This window comes from Oreochromis niloticus, linkage group LG2, assembly GCF_001858045.2.
Source record: "Oreochromis niloticus isolate F11D_XX linkage group LG2, O_niloticus_UMD_NMBU, whole genome shotgun sequence".
Classification (NCBI taxonomy): Eukaryota; Metazoa; Chordata; class Actinopteri; order Cichliformes; family Cichlidae; genus Oreochromis; species Oreochromis niloticus.
Window position 1 is genome coordinate 7,571,545 of NC_031966.2, and position 19,012 is coordinate 7,590,556.

A 19,012-nucleotide genomic window follows, 5' to 3' on the forward strand; every position below is an offset into this window, starting at 1 on the left:
TATTCGTACCAAGTTTGGCATTAGAGCACCCGGGGGCGAGGCGTAGAGAGGGGGCAAAAACCATAATGTGGCATTTACAGTGGTGGTAATTTAATGCAGCTGTGACTCCACGGGGAAGCAGGTAGGACATTAACATGGAGACACACTCTGAATATTAACACTGAACACACACACACGCTCACAGGAGGTGGTCCGAGGGCCTTTAAGCTGCTTTGTAATGTATAGATGAGTGCTGTTGTCTGGACACGCCCCCTCTCTCGCTCGCTCTGAGTACTTTATTGTGAGTCTTTGTCTCTCGCCCCTTCCAGCAGCAAACACGGCGGCAGCGAGCCTTACACATGGAAATGTTACTGTCCTTAGTCTTTGTCTAATGTCTTTGTAATGTAACACACACACAAGTGGCTCCAGCAGCTGAACTGGCTGTCCCGCTTTCTACACAAACATGCAAACACACGCACACACACACACTGCTTAGTGAGAAAGCTCGAGACTGTGGGAAAGAGAATGAGCTGGGCGATCTCTGGCTCACCCGTCCCCCGAGGAAGGCGCACAAAAACGCACACTACATGTGAACAAACATGCAAACATGGAATCCACGCTGGAATTCGCTGCTCTTTGAACCTAACTCCCAACTTTCTTCACATTTTGACCCTTAAGATTTTTTTAGCATCAAATTTTTCTCACGACTTGAATTCTCTTTTTTTTTAAACCCCCACGATCCGTGGAAACAACGGCAACAACAGAATCCCCTGATCTCACCTGAGGTCTTGAGTGGCAAGCGTGCAGAAACCAAACGCACCTACGTGGTTTGTTTGTGCTGAAAAGGCGAGTAAAGCAAATGTTCTGATTCCATTTCTATTTTTATCACGAGGCGTTAAAGCAGCGCTCACGTCAGGTACCACGAGCTGTGCTGAAAAATGTTGTCAGCTGCTACTTTCTAAATGAAAATGTTGGCCCCAGAGAGCCCCAGAGGGGATATTGGCACTGTGATTCAGCGTGTTGCAGTTTACATTACAAGCGTGTCGTGAACTTTGCAAAAGATCGCTTATCTGCAATTTTTCATGAATTCCAAATTGAATCTATAGAAACAAAGATGTTTTCAATAAAACTGCTTTCTGTGTTCTCGGGTAATGTCTCACAGGGCAGGGGTTCATGTTTCCATAGTCTCATTAAAGGCGTTTAGAAGGAAAGATATGTTGAACCCAGTAACTGCCTATCATCCCATTTATCTGCTTTATATTCATCTGTTGGCAAAGCATGAGCTCACCCTTAAACAAACTGTTTTCAGGAACAGCGCCTTGTGTATTTACATGAGGTTTCATGTAAATACACAAGGAAATGAAAATACTTCATGAGCATTCATTGCATTGACAGTAAAGGAAGCTCACTTATCAGCGATCGCTGCCGTCCCGTCTGTGTGCGTCTGTATCAGACTGATGAGAGTGAGGCTGCTTTGGTTTTGTGGAGCCACTCTCATGTGTTCAGAGCTGCATTAGCAGACTGGACACCAGCCAGCCACCCGAGTCGTTTTTGCTCCGTTTCCACAGTGACGTGTGAAATATCACAGGGTCAAAGGTCAGGGGTCAATAGTTTGGGGTATTTGGCAGCTCTGAAGAAAATATGTGAGAAAAGAAACACACGGGCATCATTTACACTGTAACAGACACACTAACACTCCCAGCCCGACATGCACGCACACGTTCGCAGTGGTGCAGGGGTAATTCGGTGCCCGTGTGTCACAGTGGGGAGGGGGAGGGCGAACGCTCAGATCAGTGTCAGGTTTTTGTTGCTGTTCTCTGTTTTGTATGAAACGAGTGGGAGTTGGATAATTAGGGCCCATCGTGCAAGTGTGAGACGTCCCAAATCCCAGGTTGACCTTTACGTAACGTTGTTACAGAATAACAGAAGCTAATATAAAAGGCTAATTTGCAGCCTTTTGAGCCTGCTGCCACTTTGAAATTTATTTTTGATTTTAAATTTTAAAAATTGTTTTTCCGTGCAGAAAAAAAAGGGTGGGAGACTCTGTCCACACTACAATGCCATTAAACAAACCAACAACAGAAATCATCGGTCCATAAAGTCATCCGTGATCACATTCCTGCTCATTTTCACTTAAAATCCTGCTCAGCTGCTTGAGTCCAAACATATGAGAATACTTAGTTTTGCAAGACAATCGTTTGTCTTTTATTTAATGGGGAAGAAAATGCTTTGAAGTTTAAGGCAGATAACTAAAGTCTCACTTAACAGGCTGATGTCTGGTGTGGATGTAGCCTGATATCACCACAGTGCTCTGCAGGGTAACACTTTCTTTCTGGGTTCGTGTGAACAGATGAGACGTTCTGATGTGTGAAGGGTCGCGTGCTATTAAAATAATATTGTCCTGGTTTTATGTTGGATTTGTGAACAGAGAAAGTTCACTCCTTCCCTCTCACACAGACACACACACACACACACTCCATCCTGTCGGACAAAATAAACTGTGTGCATCAGAGTTGCAGTTATCTGAGGGTTCCTGCTTCCTGTTCAGCATGCTGGTCCATGTTGGATCTATGCATGTCTGTGTGTATGCCTGTGTGTGTGTGTGTGTGTGTGTGTGTGTGTGAGAGAGAGAGAGAGAGAGAGAGAGAGAGATAGTCTCTCTCCAAATCAAGTGCGTGAGGAGGAAAAGTTAAAAAAAAGCACTCTTCAGATTAACCTCTGCGACCCGCAGCCGAGAAACTCCTACAGCACGAAAAACAGAGTGGAGTGTCTGTCTGAGATTTACTGCCAAGAAAAGATAATGTGTAGAGACAGAAGAAAGAGAAGGAGAGGTGGAGTGAATGAGGAAAGAAGAAAGAGTTCATATCAAGAAGAGTCTGGCTCAGATGTAGCGTTATGAACACCAGGCCATCAGGTATGAAGTCAGTTTGAGTAAAAGCATTCAGACTTGACGGCAGAGTTGGCTCTTATGAGTTTTGTAGAAAAAAGGATTTCTTCGGAGAGTCTGCAAGGTCAAGTAAAGTCTGAAATTTACTTAAACTTTAAACTAATAAACTCTTAGTTGAAGGTTTGCGTGTCTTGTGTAGTTATAAAACAGTTACATGAAGCATTCAATCATTGATGACTTGCTGAACCTGTTGTACATCATTTGTATTATGCTGGAAAACAAGTACTATGCCCAACAAGTAGTGTTTGATGAAGGCGACAGCAAATGTTTTACTTTATGTCTTGAATTGCTTTCAAAGGAACTAGATCTGCTCTTGCTTTTAATTCTGTTTAACATTTAAAAAGCTTAAATTTGAGTTTATTATCCCTGCAAACAGCCTCCTATGCTATAGGCTACTCAGAATGTTGGACTTTAGGTTATATTACAAAATAAACATGTTTTGAGACGCACCAAAGACATGAAAATGATCCGATTTTCTACGAGTGCGGTCCTCCCCACGTGTTGAAGCACATCTTACTTTTTTATTCTAATCATGTGGCACATTACCACTCGCTGCCTCTTGTCAGTATTTTTGGTTGCCTGCAGCCGCGTTCCGTTTGTCTTCCTGCCAGAGCGGTCGACTGGTAGCAGGAGGAAGTCATCACTCTACCCTGCTCGGCTGCTCTCCCCACACCGTCTCAGCCGATGAGTTCAGACTCGAAAACTTTCCGCATTCGGGTCCGGCAAGTAACCGTTGAGGATATGTTTAGACGCTGAAGGAGATGAATTCAGCCATCTTTTCTTGAGTGGCCCTGAAATAAATCTGAGCAGCAGCTCTGCAGATCCTCAGTTATCAGTCTTGTTTGGTGCCGTCTGAAGCGGAACATGAGTCTTACTAATGTGTTTTCTGTCTCTGTCCCTTTCAGAGCGGTGTTTTCTGGCAGAGACATGGCGGCGCCGAGGTGTGAAGCTTTGTTCTTTTTAGCTGCCGTCCTGCTGGTGTCTTGCAGCGCCGCGCCCACTGACATCCTCTATCGGGTTCTTGAGGAGCGACCGCCCAACACGGTGATTGGCAGCCTGGCGACAGACCAGGGCCTGCCCAATGCCGGTCATCTCTACAAGCTGGAGGTGGGTGCGCCGTACCTGAGGGTCGAGGGCTCGACCGGTGACATCTACACCACCGAGATCCCCATTGACCGTGAGACGCTGAGAGACTGCCGCAACCTGTTCGAGGGCGACAAATGCTACCTGGAGTTCGAGGTGTCGATCACTGACATGGTGAAGGGTATCGGCACGGGGCCGCGGCTCATTGAAGGTCGCATCGAGGTCCTGGACATAAATGACAACACGCCGCAGTTCTCCTCGCCTATCCTGACTCTGTCCATTCCCGAGAACACGCACATCGGCGCCCTCTTCTCCATCCCCATGGCCACTGACAGAGACTCGGGGAGCAACGGCGTGGCAGATTACTCTCTTAGCAGTAGCACCGGATCAGACGCTGACCAGCTCTTCAGCCTGCAGGTCGCCGTGGACGCGGAGGAGAAGCTGCCACAGCTGGTCGTGATGGGCAACTTAGATCGTGAGATGAAGGACTCGTATGACCTGAACATCAGGGTACAGGATGGCGGGAATCCTTCGAGGGGCAGCAGTGCTCTGCTGAGAGTTACGGTGACCGACCAGAACGACTGCACTCCGAAGTTTGAGAAAAGTCACTACGAAGCTGACCTACCAGAAAACAGTCCACCGGGACACTCTGTACTGCAGGTCAGCACACACATAGTGTCGTACAATTCATTTTATCTGAACCTGTTGAGCTGTTAGCTCTGATTTATTATCGATAGCTAATCAGTCATTTATCGACCAGCATCCTGTGATTAATGTTTTTCAGTGTAAAATGTAACTTTAAACGCTTAAATTTTGGATTTAAAGGTTTCGACATATCAATATTGGTTTTTACCTCTTCACACCCAACAGATCATCGGCTTTCAGTTGTGTTGCTGCATGCTAAATGGGCAGGTTTTCAGAAACTAAAACTTCCTTAATGAAGTCACTTGTTAGTTTTGGCAGTAAAGCTTTGCTGTTAAAACCTTTTCCATTTTGAAAAATTCAATATGAAGTCCAAGTTGAGGACAGTTTTTATTTACTCCAAATTGTTCCCTATGTGTGATTTAGGGATACAAGTCTCAACCATATGAGATCCCTCCATATGGGAGCTTTTTCATTTACAGTCTATTATTATCTAAAATATCACAAGTAGATGATTTTTATTTTGTTATTTTAAAAAGTAGTAAAGTTCATTCTCTCCAGGCAAAACTGCGTGTGAGCGCTGCTGCTGCTCAGGAGTCAATCCAGAGTTTTTCTTGTCCGCCGAACATTGCAGTGGAACCTTTGACCTTGTTGGCGATAACACTGCAGGACAACACGGAGCAGCGACTGCACGTAATATGCTGCTCAATTATCCGTACAGACAGATGGTGCAGCGGAGGTGAAGCAGGGCGTGGGATCGCTGTGTGTAGTCACATATTAACCACTGATTCAACTTCACCTTTGAGCCCCCGGCTGGAGCGGCGGTACGTGATGTCGCCGTCAGCGAGCAGAGCAGGAAGGCCCGGTTTGGCTCGGTGACTCCGCAACATCCCGACAAACCCACTTCACCATGTCATCCTCCACTTTTCGTGCCCCTTCTCCCAGACTGCAGTGCGGCCAGCCAGCCTTCCAGCTTGCTGTGCATGACTTAATCTGAGTCAGTCATGAGATTATCCACGGGGCTTATTGGTATTATTGCTCTGGATGTGGCTCATTGCATTTCAGAGAGCCACAGAATTCATTTCACTTAACGTGCGTTTGAGGAGCGATGCTTTAGAGGCAGCGGGACATCGCTGACTGACGACCCTGACCTGCTTAAATCAGCCAATGGCAGCACAGACATGTATATCCCTGTCTTTTGACTTGTTTTTTAAAGGAACACACTGCTGCTTTGTGATTATTGTTAGCCTCTTCTAATGCTGTTTCAGTATCGAGTCACCTTATTTTAGACGTTCAGGCAGCCAGATTGTTATCTCAGTAAAAGTAACCGTGAACATCGGTGGGTCTAACTTTGATGATTTTCTAAAAATGGGCAAATTTAAGTTTAAATCACTAGATTTTGAAAAAAAACCCTATTAATCTGGATAAAAATAATGCAATAAAAAAGATTTGACTGATATTCCCTTGTTATGTAACCTAAAGTACATTCCCTGGAACTTTTCTTCTGTTCTTATATATTTAATGTGCGGAAAAGCCCAGCTACAGAGCCTGTGTGGGTGTGGTTTTTGATCCGATTTTTTTTTTACATTCAAATGTTGCTCTTGTGCCTGATAGGTGCACTGAGGTACATGACATCCCCACCTTGCAACGCTGAATTCACTGATCCTTTCTGCACCACTACGTTTAAAGCTTTTGAACTAAGCTCCGCCTACCTGAAACCCTTCAGAAATGGAAGCTAACCAGAAGGAAATCAACCAGAGCAGCTCGAAATTTGGCATCTTTCCTTTTAAAATGTGGCTCTAATCAACCACGTCAAGAAGCTGAGTGAGAACAATAAATGTTTTTAGAGCCTTTAATCAAGTAATAAGCAGAAGACAGATCCTTCAAATTTAGCGCTTATTAAAGACCAAAGAATATTGACAGGGGTCCCTAATGCGTAGTCACTAAAATCCTAAAGATGATTTAAAAAACAATATGATGTTGACAAGCTGATTAATTAGTTCAAAAAGCAGCCTCGAATGGTTTGAAGAGTCCACACTGAACTGCCACGTCATTATAATGTAATTTAGTCAACAATAAACTAGACAGGATATAAACTGTGATAGATTATCTCTCTGCGTTAAGTGTCTGGAAGCTCATTTCCTCGGGAATAAACTCTTTAATAGTTTGGTGGAGGGGGAGAAACCAGGCTGATTTGGAGAATGTTGGAATAAATTAAATGTTTACTGTTGTAAATCAGCTGAAACATTCAGAGATTCTGGTTCACTCAGTCAGGAAACCAGGCACTCTTGCAGGTTAATTGTTAACTGGTAGATAAAGAGTGTTTATAGTTTCTGTATGCCTGGACAAAGTGGCCTTGGAACGCAGCCAGTGCAGCTCTGTCCCCATCACAGTGGCACAGGGCTCCAGCAGCACCACTGTTCAATACACAATTCTCAGAAGCTGTCAATAATTCACCGCTGTTTGGTGATGTCTGCTGCTTAAGGCCAGAGCAAAGGAAAGGAAATCAATGGGCAGGAGAAATTATAATTTCACTTTCATGCTTTCTTTAACCTTAACCTCTCTGACTTGGATCAGTAGCTTCTATGGCCACATCATGGTGCTGGTGGTGGTCTGTCACAGTTTGTGAGTTTCTTGAGCAAACAACATATTTATTATGTGGCAGTATGAACTGGAGTCTGTGTGAAAAACAAGAGTCTTCAGAGATTCTGTTAGCAGTAGCCTTTTAAACCCTGATTTCCTCCTAAAAACGGATTTAAATGGTTTTTGATATGATATAATCTGTATCTTCATTGAACTTATATCATGTTTACATTATATTAGATTTTGATTACTGACGTAGCTGGTGTTTTTAGGGGCTTTAAAGGGTGTTTCTTATTTGGATAAATACAAAGCTACGACCAGAAGCAGTTGGCGTGGCTCTCCCCAGCACTAAACAAATCTGCCTGTCAGCTTTAAAGCCCAGTCTAATACCTATAAAAATGAATGACAAAGAATCTAAATCTTGATTTGTGGCCTGCTGTTGCCCAACAAATTATAAAAGTTGGCACTTTTTGTATTTTTCAAAGTTTTCGCACAAGCAAAAATGCTAATGAGTCAGCTAACGACATGCTGGAAGGTGAATTTATGTTACATTTGAACAAAATCAGACTAGGCTAAGGCTAAAACCAGGCTGCTAAGCTAAGCTAACGTTTATTCAACTGTAGCTGCATCTGTGACATTTCCACCGATGACTGTTGCTTCTCAAATGGATTTCTGTGCTCTTGGGCCAAACAACTTATGTTTGATTGGTTCTTTAAAAAATAGCCCTAATAATCTTATCCCATTGGCAGATTTCTTTTTTTGTATTTTAGTAAATCATAATATTTTGGACTTAAATTTAAGGGAAATATATTACTGAGTGCAAGCTTGGCTAAGAACCAGCCCAGCTTTAAAGCTATAATGCCCTAAAAGAAAAAAGAAGAAAAAACCCCAACATAATTACATTACTCTGTCCCGGGTGAAGGCTGTACAAACACTGGATCAGCAGCACCTGGGACATTTAAATCAGCTGTTCAAGAACTGCTTGATTTGAAACAACCCTACATTTCTGAACGGCAGCCGTGGCATTGAATGACTGCAATTAAAACAGTTTAGATCTGTAGATGGGACAGGTGTGTTAACGAGTATTTCCTAAGTGATATTTTGCTGACTTCTCATGTCTCCTAATTGACTAACTGCCCCCATTCACTTTAGGTTTGGACTTATGAAGTCAGCTTGTGGCTCATCCTGTTCTGTCCTATTCAGTCTCCTAATGGGCCCTGAGGAGCTGGGGCTTTTCTGATAATGAGAGGAACATTAACATTCACTCGTCTGCCCATTAGATGCCAATGACCCGCTGCACGGCCGTTAGATGTTGTTGTGTAGGGTTGTGCAATCAGCTTTGATCGGGTATTATCTTTCGCAGCATACAAACTCCTCCCCCTGACGAGAACATAAAGGGCCTTGTACTGTTGCATTAGTAATGGTCATGACTCTTCATTAGCCAAAGAAGCTAAATAATCATTCAAATTTAACAGAGACTTTAATGGAAACATGACGTGTATTTCAATGACGACACATGAAAAAGAGCGTGGCGAATGGTGAATCATTCTTTTAATCTGAGATTACTCCAGACTTTTATTCTAAAGTTGAATGTATTAAAATATAGAATATTTATTGTTTGTCATGAAACTGCAAACCTGCCAAAAGATCAATGTTTTGATGATATTTTGATTTTCCAGTGTACCAAATGCAATTCTGAACAGGTAAATGATCTGATTCTTATTGTTGTTTTGGAAAGTGTTTGGCTAAAAGATTGAATCTGTTTCTTTGTTTCTTTCTCTCTTTTGTTTTTTTCCAACTCTTGTAGGTCAAAGCCAACGACGCAGACACTGGACTCAATGGAGAGATAGACTACAGCCTCCATCAAGCATCAGAATCTGTCCAAAGGCTTCTGCGCATTGACCGTGCAACAGGCATCGTCTACGTCAAAGGTCTTGTGGACAGAGAAGAAGAAAACTTTCTCAAGTTCTTTGTGGTGGCAAGAGATCGTGGACCGAATTCCAAGAGTTCCAAGGTCCTTGTGACCGTACACATCAAGGACCAAAATGACAATGCACCAGCCATTGAGATCCGTGGTATTGGCTTGGTAACACATCACGATGGTGTGGCCAACATTTCTGAGGATATGCCCATTGGTACACCAGTGGCACTGGTCCAGGTGTCAGACCGTGATGAGGGGGAAAATGCTGTGGTGACATGTGTTGTTGCTGGTGATGTTCCATTTCAGCTTCGTCCCGCAAGTGAGTCAGCCAACGATCGGAAGAGAAAATACTTCCTGCAGACAACAACCCTGCTGGATTATGAGCGTATTAAGGATTACAGGATTGAAATAGTCGCTGTGGATTCTGGAAACCCAGCTCTGTCCAGCACTAACGCTCTCAAAGTCCAGGTTACAGACATTAATGATAATGCACCAAACTTTTCTCCTTCAACTGTTGAGGTGGACTTTGCAGAAGGCAACCAGCCAGGAGACAAAGTTCTAGACATTGTGGCGACAGATGCAGACAGCGGCACAAACGCAGAGTTGTTCTATAGCATCACTGAGCCAACCGCCAGAAGGCTCTTTAAAATTAATTCCAGCACTGGAGAAGTTCGTGTGAATCACTCATTGGATCGGGAAGAAAAAGAGCGTTATGAATTCCGTGTAATTGCAGCAGACAAGGGTGTGCCTAGTAAAACCGGCACTGCCACGGTGGTGGTGAATGTTCTAGATTGCAATGACAATGACCCGAAGTTTACACTGAATGGCTATAGCTTCTCTGTCATAGAGAACATGCCTCCACTCAATCCTGTTGGTGTAGTGACAGTCAATGATGCAGATAAGGATGAGAATTCCCAAGTCAGGCTGTTTGTGGAACAGGACAATGGCATGTTTCTCATCCAGAATGGCACAGGAACCATCCTGTCAAGCATCTCCTTCGACCGTGAAAAGAAGAGCACCTACACGTTTCAACTAAAGGCTGTGGATGGTGGTAACCCACCTCGATCCTCCTATGTGGGTGTGACCATCAATGTCTTGGATGAAAATGATAATGCCCCATATGTTACCAGGCCGTCTAACTCGTCCTTTGTACACCTACCAGTTGGGACCCGACCAAACACACATGTGGAGGTGGTAAAAGCTGAGGACATTGATGCTGGACTCAATGCTGAGCTAGAGTATACCATCATAGGTGGAAATCCATATGATCTGTTCCAAATATCTACCAATGATGGGGAAATCACAGCAGCGCAAGAATTAACCCCCAAGTATAATGGGCTACATCGGCTGGTAGTGAAGGTTGTTGATAAGGGCAAACCTCCTCGTAACACCATTGCACTAGTTCATGTTTTTGTAAATGAAACGAAATCAAATGTCTCCCTCATTGAAGCGCTGGTTGGACACAGCCTCTACACCCCTTTGGACAGGGACATTGCCGGAGATCCCAACTATGCCTATTCTCAGCAAAGCAATATTCTGTATGGCAGTCTTGCCGGTTTTGCTGTTGTCATTTTAGTTATAGTTGCCGTGGTCCTCATCAGACGCTGGGTACAGAAGGATACCAAGAGTGGTTACCAGGCCGGCAAGAAGGAGAGTAAGGACCTGTATGCCCCAAAGCAGGGCCCTAAAAATGGCAAAGGGAAAAAGAGCAAAAAGGGGAAGGCTCCAAAACCAGCTAAGACAGGAGAAGACGATGAGGACGCCAGTCTACAAAAAGGCCTCAAATTCAACTTAATCAATGAGAATGTCAATGACAGTCCCAGAATCCACCTGCCCCTTAACTATCCACCAGGGAGCCCTGATCTGGGGCGCCACTATCGCTCCAACTCCCCGTTACCATCCATCCAGCTGCAGCCACAGTCACCATCTGCCTCCAAGAAGCACCAGGCTGTTCAGGACCTCCCTGCCACCAATACCTTCGTGGGGACGGGCGACAACAACTCTACTGGCTCCGACCAATATTCGGATTACAGCTACAAGGCCAACCCACCCAAATACAGCAACAAACAGGTAGGAGACTACGCAAACACAGCAGTGTACCCCAGGGATATCCATTGGACCAACCGGGTGTGGTAGTCACGCTGAGACTTATTTGGCAAAGCCAATGTTCTTCCACCAAAGCTGCACTGATTTCCCTGCACATCACCCACCTCCTCACAGCTGTGATTCCTTTTATGTTAAGTTTGGTTCTGTTCACCATTTGTGTTCTGTTCTGCTCAGTTTTGGGTATTCACTTCAACATGGACACCACAAAGCCACAGAATGAAGGATTGCAGGGCTAGACCAAATATGGGCTTACCAATTTGTCAGTTCCTTACAGTAACCTCTCTCCTAAAACGGACTCTGTTGATCTAAAACATATTTACGGGAGGATTTTTTATGTTTGAGGTAATGGGTCTTTTTTTTTTTTGATGATGTTTTTGAGCCTTGCATTCAAATGTTTAATTTCTGCAGAATTTGATTAAAAGTTCCTGTTATAGCGAAATATGTGATATTTCAAAGAATTACTTATAATGTTATGTAAATCCAAGTTTGATAGCATACATTCGATTGAGCCCCCTGTTCAACTTGGAAATCCCATATGGGTCTGTCCTTAGCATCTGTGTTTTTCATTTGTTTGTGTTTCATTTTACCTTTTTTTATGGTGGATTAAATGAAGGACATTATGAGTTTTTCCCCATTTTATTATTCGCAAATGTTCTTGGAGTTCTTTGAGCACCCATTGAAAGGTTCATGCTGACATCCTCATTATGTCTGAATGTGTTATTCTTTTCTTTTTTTCTGGAGAGCTGACTTGAGGCTTAAAGCTGCTCTTTATGGCCGGATCAGCTTGTTGAAGTGTGACAAAGAGTGACTGTGAATTCCTGAGTTAGTTTTCTTTCTTTTTTTTTAACCAATTTTTATTGTTTCTTAGCTTTCTTTTGCCAGGAAGTAGACTGGCTGAGCAGCACTTTAGTGTTTCCATACAGTTCAGACCAATTTAAGGTAATTTCAGCTCAGTCAGGGAGCCAAGCAGCAAAGAAGAAAGAAAGGAAGAAAGGGAATAAGAAGGCTAAGGGAGTGGGGTTATAAAGAGCCTCTACGCTATGAAGGAAAAGGTACACTAAAACTAAATACAACCATTTCCGAGCCACAACGCTTCCTGTCAGGTCAGCTGAAAGATGACTTTTAATTTTGCTGTGTTCCCAATCAGTGGGGCTCAAAAGTCAATTGTTTGCACAGATTAATGGCAGGTAATTTTCCAGGCACCCGCTTTCGCCTTCTTTTACCCAGAGTGCCTTGCTTTATTCTATTTAATGTACAAAAAGGGGAGTTGGGAGGGGGTCTGTGAGACGGGGGCCATTAACTGTGTGATTGTGATGAGCGTTCACGCCACATCGGCTGTTTTGTGGCTTCATGTTGATAGACCTGCAGCTGTGAAAAGTGAAAATGTCACATGCGCCGTAAAAACCAGACAATCAGATTAAGGTGTTGTAGTGATGTTCAGACTGTACATACATGTGAATGTGAAACATTTTGTTTTGTTTCTGCTTTTTCATCTGCTGTTTATGTTGCTACATTACAATTTGTCTCGTGTGAGCTTAACAAGGCCATTTTATTGTTCTACCGGCTTCTTAAAGACTTGTGTTGACTGTTTGAAAACATGTACCAAAGACTCACACACACCTGCATTTTCACTGTCATCGCCATCATCAGTTTCAACATCATATATGTGTGTGTGTGTGTGTGTACATATATATATATATGTGTATATATATATATATATATATATACATATACATACATATATATATGTATATATATATATATATATATATATATATATATATATATATATATATATGTATAAACACACGCAAAGCTGAGAAACTGTTTGGTCAGTCTCGCAGAGTCCCTGCTGGTGTTGGCAGCTTGCTAGCGCTCCTGCTGGTTTAACATTTAGCCTGTTAACATGCAGGCATCACACTCAAATTTAAAGCCACATCAAATCTGTTCCATTGCACACCTGCTCAGTCATGTACTCTTTTTCTATGGGGACATAACTGTACAGTGTTTTCATTTCTTTTTTACACTTTAAAGCAGAATTTATTTCAATAAACTTGTTTCTTAAATGTTTAAGTGACGCTTTCTGTGCATTCACTGGGTTCTTGAATTGGGAATATTGGGAATGCTGCAAGGAGAGGTACAGTATTCTATTTTCATTTTCATTTTTCATATATGGAGAGAAAATGTATTTGGCCCAAGATGTTCTGAGTATGGTTTCTGCATGTTCTCAACACATTTCATTAATAATGTCAAGACAAACAATTAGGTTTTGCAGAAAACACTGATTTTATAGCTGGATGACAGAATGGTAACATTTCTTTTCCCTTTTTAGATATTTTTTTAAATTCTTTATCTGACCATTTTCTCAATTGTTTGGTTTTATGCTCATAATTCTGATGTTTTAACAACTACGTTCAGACCTCACAGTTACAGGGAGCACAAGGTGATGTAAAAAAGTCCCCAAATACATTATCTACTAAATTATAAGGTAAGATTACATCTGAGGATAATTAGCAGCCTTTTGCAATATGAGCATGCTAACATGCAAACCAAAGGCTAGCTCTATCGGACGTTCTATAACAATGACAGTTTGTGTAGCACTCAGAAATAAGTGTAGATTAAACGCAATACTGAGACATTAAAAGGAAGACAAAAACAAACTGAAAACATACATTGCATGCTTTACATTCTTTACAGATGATTAACAAGCAGAAAAATGATTTTTGTGTTTGGTGAAATGAGCATTTCTATAAGCAAACACACAAAACTAGGAACCACTCGCTGAAAATAGCATTCTTGTTAGCATTTCCGATGGAGGTCTATTACATGAGCTTTACAGTTTGAACAGTGCTTGAAATTTACTTTAGCCCTTGGTTCCAAATATGTTTTCTCTCCATAACAGCTGACTGGAACACATCAGCCATTCTGTCTGTCACTTTAAATTTACAGCTGCCTACCTGGTGACCTGTGGCCTACATGCATGCAAAACACACCGAACACTCTTTCAGACTTTGAACCTACAGCAAACAGCACAGAAAGGACTGAGATCAAAACAACTCCAAGCAGGTGCTGAACCCGCTGGGGTCAAAGGTCAAATATCACTCAAGAACAGCTATTAGCAAAGAGGAGCAAAGAGGCCAAAAGTTAACAGTTCTCCCCGACTCCTCCCTGTGTCTGGTCTCTACATTAACAGTCCGGCGGCGTCCTTCCTGCTTTTACGCTGACCAGCTCAGCCGTTTCTATGGCAACACAACGACCTCTGCCTGTGTGTGTGTGTGCTGACTCATAGTACTGACCAACCTCCCTCTCCGTCCATCCAACCCAACACAATCCCTCCTTCTATGGAAAGCTCTGGCCTTTGAATGAGGAGATGTGTGTTTGTATAAGCTCTGAGCTAAATGACTTCTGGATTACATATTACCATCTGTACAGCTGAAGCGTTCCAGTTTTAGTTTGATACTAAAATTGTGTTGAATACATTTATTTATCAAATACCAGATGATTAAAGTACTTTTTATTTTATTTGAAGTTTATAATCCAGAATAAATAGTAATAGTGCTGAATGGACGTGCCCAGAATGAATTCAGGACAACAAAAACATTTAAAGCCAGGACACATTTGAAACATTGGATAAGAAACTATAAACATCTTCATAGAGGTGTGCAAATGTCTGCTGTCAGGTCGCGCTCTGTGTGTGTTGTTGTTGTAGTGCTGTTGCATATCTCTGTGCCAGCACCGCCCAAGTGTCATATCATGGCGCCTATCAGCTGTTTAAAGGAGAACAAAAACTGTTTTCACAACCAGCACTTCGTTCATATCTGCACTTTCACTCTGTTGTTTGAGTTTGATTCATGATCTGAGCGTTATGCTCTACAAGCTTTATAGGCTGTGCAGAAGGCTCTTATGGCACATTTAGTGTGTCTTAAATCCAAAGACTATATCGTGCTTCATTTGAAGTGCTTGTGGGAACATTCTGCAACTTTTTAAAAAAATAGTCTCAAATAGGCAAAGCAACAATTCCACTCATTAAAAGCTGCAGCTGTTTTTGGAGGGTCGGCTTTTGTGAGAAAAGACACAGGAGTCAAGACATCGGAAGAGAACCGTGTTGCTGTTGGTTTCAAATGTCCAAGCCTGGCTTGTTGCGAGAGAGGCAAGACACAACAGGCTAATTGTTCAGAGAACCTCTCCAGGAGAGTTGAGTGGAGTTTCGAGACATGCAGAGAGAGCTTCCCAAAATTGGCGTTTGGAACAGGGTGGTGGTAGGTGTCGTGCACAAAGTTGTAATTGTCCAGAAAAATATGAGCAAGTACTAGACTATCCTCATTAACGCATTGTTTGTGCATCTTAAATCAGGTACTAGAGACGATCAGTCTGCTGGAGTGGCTCCAAATCTTGGTTTATCTGGGTATCAGTCTTGACACTGATACCCAGACCCTGACAACCACCTCCAGCTCTTCTTGGTTGGAGCTCTAGGTCTTCCAAGAAGCATATTTCTATAAGGAACTCCTTCCAAACATGAGTTGTTTTCAGTCGACATGCCTGAAAACAACTCAGCTAGCAGGCATCCAGGAGGCAGATGCTCTGCTGTGGGCCCGCTGTAGTCGTTAGGAACATGGCATGAAAATAATACTGTTGTTTCAGGTTTTTTTTCTCATATTTATTTCCAGTTTTGAAAAATATCTGATATTCATTCCTCCACAGGGTGGGAAAAAACAGTCAGATAGCAAAGGTAGAGAAGGAAAAAAAATCGGTCATTGTTTTTTTTCTGTTTTACATTTTTTTTTATCATATCAGGGATAACTTACATCAGCCACCAAGTTAAAAAGCCCTGGAAACGCTGGTCCGTAGCTTAGAAATGAAATTTTCTCCTTGAGTTATTGGGGTGAAAAGAAAAATATTAATCTCTTTCACCCACAATAGCACTCAGACCATCAGCCCCATTCATTCAGTGTTTCAGCTTGTCAGCTTAACAGATGAAATCCATGAAAATGACACACCCGAAGCCACATGATGAACCAAAATCTGGTTTCCATCCCACTGGACCTGTTAATGTTCACACTCAATAATCAGCTCGCTCACTTCATTATACCATAGGCAATTCAGAACAGGTGTTTTTAATCAATAGCATGTGTTCCTGTAGTTTGACTGACAGAAGACTTCCTGTTTCTCTGCGGTCCAGCTCACTGTCAGGAAAAGAAACTGTAATGGCAGTCATTAGGCGGGCAGCTAGCAGCTTTTTCTCCCCCAGAAAATTACTGTAATTTCATGGCAGCGGCTAAAATATCATCAGGCTGGGACAGAGTGCCTGTCATCAGTCAGGTTCAGCTGAGAGGAAGGCAAGGTTATGGATACTGCCACTGTACTCACACGTTACTTCAGCTGCACACTTTCATTTGCCAAAACACTCATGTAAAATAATCACAGCTCTTTTCAGTATTTTAAAGTTGCACTAGTCTTTTGTGGTTGAATAGCTTCTCTAGAAGATTTGTTTTTAAATAAACTCAGGATCTTCACTCATCCATACATAATGCTGATACATTAAGAAGATATCAGGACCCAGCTCATGTAAAATCAGCAGTTGTGAGTATTTATGAGTCTTTCCCCTATAGAGATCACATTTGATGACCTCCATGTACCCTGTAGTCTTTATCAGTAAAGACATGGTTTGGGCACCATTAGAATAGGTCACCCACATTAACTTCTGATGCACATTCAGTCATTTTATTCTGGAATCTGGCCTGAAATATGACAGGAACAAAGGTTACCAACAAACGTTGCTCATGGGGGAAAGAGTTTAACAATTTAGCTACAGAAATAAGTTGGACGACATCAAGAACATAAAATTCCACCTTAGGTCTTTTGATACTTTTTATTATTAGTATTAGTATTACTAGATTAACAAAAACCAAAGAAACCAAAATAAATATGTCGTTACTGCATGGGAAGGTTCAGGTGTTTCCTTGAATTTGTCACCTATCTATATTATTCCTATTAGCAGTAGCGCTCGTACTAATTATTTGTTACTGACTGTTCATTGTTGTGAGCATTATGTTTTGAAGTTTCTACCCAGGAAGGTTGTGTGTACTCACTGATTAGAACAGCTACTCACAGTGTTTATAGTGGCGAAGGTGCTGGTCCAGAACGGTTGGGGAGTTTCATCACAAAGGGCCTTTGTAACACTGACACACAAACACAGACATACAACACACACATTCCTAAGGCGTGGGTGTCTGTGAGCACAAAGTAATCCTCTCAGCTTGTGTGTGTGTACGCGCACACACATCGAGACATGTCTGACAGGTAGAAAACACCTCACTCCTCAAATTACATCAAATTATTGGATTCATGAAGACACCCAGTTCCAGCTCTCCTTGAAATAACTGATTTAAACAGTTCACACTCTGTTTGGATGGCAGGAGATTAGCATGTGAACGTTTCGCTCAGGTGTTCATAGGACACATTAAATGAGTCTAAGGTGCTGCCGGAGAGTCACCTCCTCCAGTTTAAGAGGAAGAGAACCGTTCATCTTGTTTAAAATTCTAAATATTTGTCCATTTATTTGTGCCACAGGATTTGGATACCTATAAGTATGACTACATTTAACTCTAATCTTAAAAGTAGAAAATGCATCTGTCTAATAAACCCAGACTGAGAGCAGGTCCCACAGAAAATCAGCCTCTGAGCTGAAGGCTCTAAGAACAACAAGCCAAAAGTCTGACTCTAGTAAAAATTATAATAATTACACTATGAAATCTTATAATGACTTAGAAATGCAAGATTCAAGAAGTTTATTGTCATATACACTGCAAAACACAAAGCAAGTGGTTACACAAAGCAATGAAATTCTTACTTTGCAGCTTCCCTTCAAACAACTAAATAAACAACTATCTAAAATAAGAATAAAATTAACTCTGAGCATAGAAAATAATAGTAAAATAGTAAAACAAGTGCTTGTGTAGCACTTGTAGCTTTTGTAGCTTGTGTGTGGGTGTAGTCAGAATTTAAAGTGCGAGTAGTTGCAAGACTGTCACAGTGGTAATATATACAGTATATGCAATATTAAAATTGTTTATTTTGTATGAAGTTGTATTATATAAATGTACAAAATTGCAAATTTACAGCTCAAAGATAAAAACAGAGATAGAGCGTACCTCAAAGTGCTGTGAACTATTAGCAGCAACCCACATTAGCTTTGAAACATTACGCAAGCTACCAAAGAAGTCATGATGCAAAACAGCAACTTCAGTTTGTCCCGCTGTACCTCAGATATCTGAAAATATACAGTACAAATATACAATCACAGAACTTCCAAACATGAAGGGAAAAGCTCTGTATCATTAGCACCACTCATGTGGTTTGAGCTAACCTATCATGGTGGCTAGTTAGCTTGCTAACACAGCTTGCTAAAACTCCATGGTTTTAGGCACAACAATGCAATGATAGTTACTTCATGGATTCCTGTTCTTCTTATGATAAATGATACATCTGCTGACATGGCGGAAATGTCTGTCTACAAGCAGCTACCACACCTGTAAGTAAGCCTTTGGGAGATTAGAAAATGTTAGCATGCTAACATATGAAAACAAAGGTGATGAACAAAACACCTCCTGACCATCATTATTTCAGCATATACTTCCCATATCAGCTGCCAAAGCTTCACAGAGATGCTGTTTTTACATCCACATACCTTGTAAAAAAATAAGCAGGTTGGGGCTCAAATTTAAGATGAAACCAATAAAATAAAAGTAATT

The 19,012-nt window shown here is 41.9% G+C and overlaps 1 protein-coding gene across 6 annotated transcripts in view; it reads left to right on the forward strand.

Annotated features, from left to right (window-relative positions):
- The window catches only part of LOC100700286 (protocadherin-1), a 208,122-nt gene that overhangs the window by 9,760 nt on the left and 179,350 nt on the right, over window positions 1–19,012 (forward strand). For 5 of the 6 annotated variants that reach the window (XM_025909686.1, XM_025909695.1, XM_025909693.1 and 2 more), the window contains exons 2-3: window positions 3,832–4,669; window positions 9,042–11,225. In XM_025909686.1, coding sequence (XP_025765471.1) covers window positions 3,854–4,669; window positions 9,042–11,225 — 3,000 coding nt within the window. In that variant the 5' untranslated portion in view covers window positions 3,832–3,853. Of the gene's footprint in view, window positions 1–3,831; window positions 4,670–9,041; window positions 12,804–19,012 lie in introns of those variants that run through there. The other variant, XM_019363426.2, reaches the window with a different exon arrangement.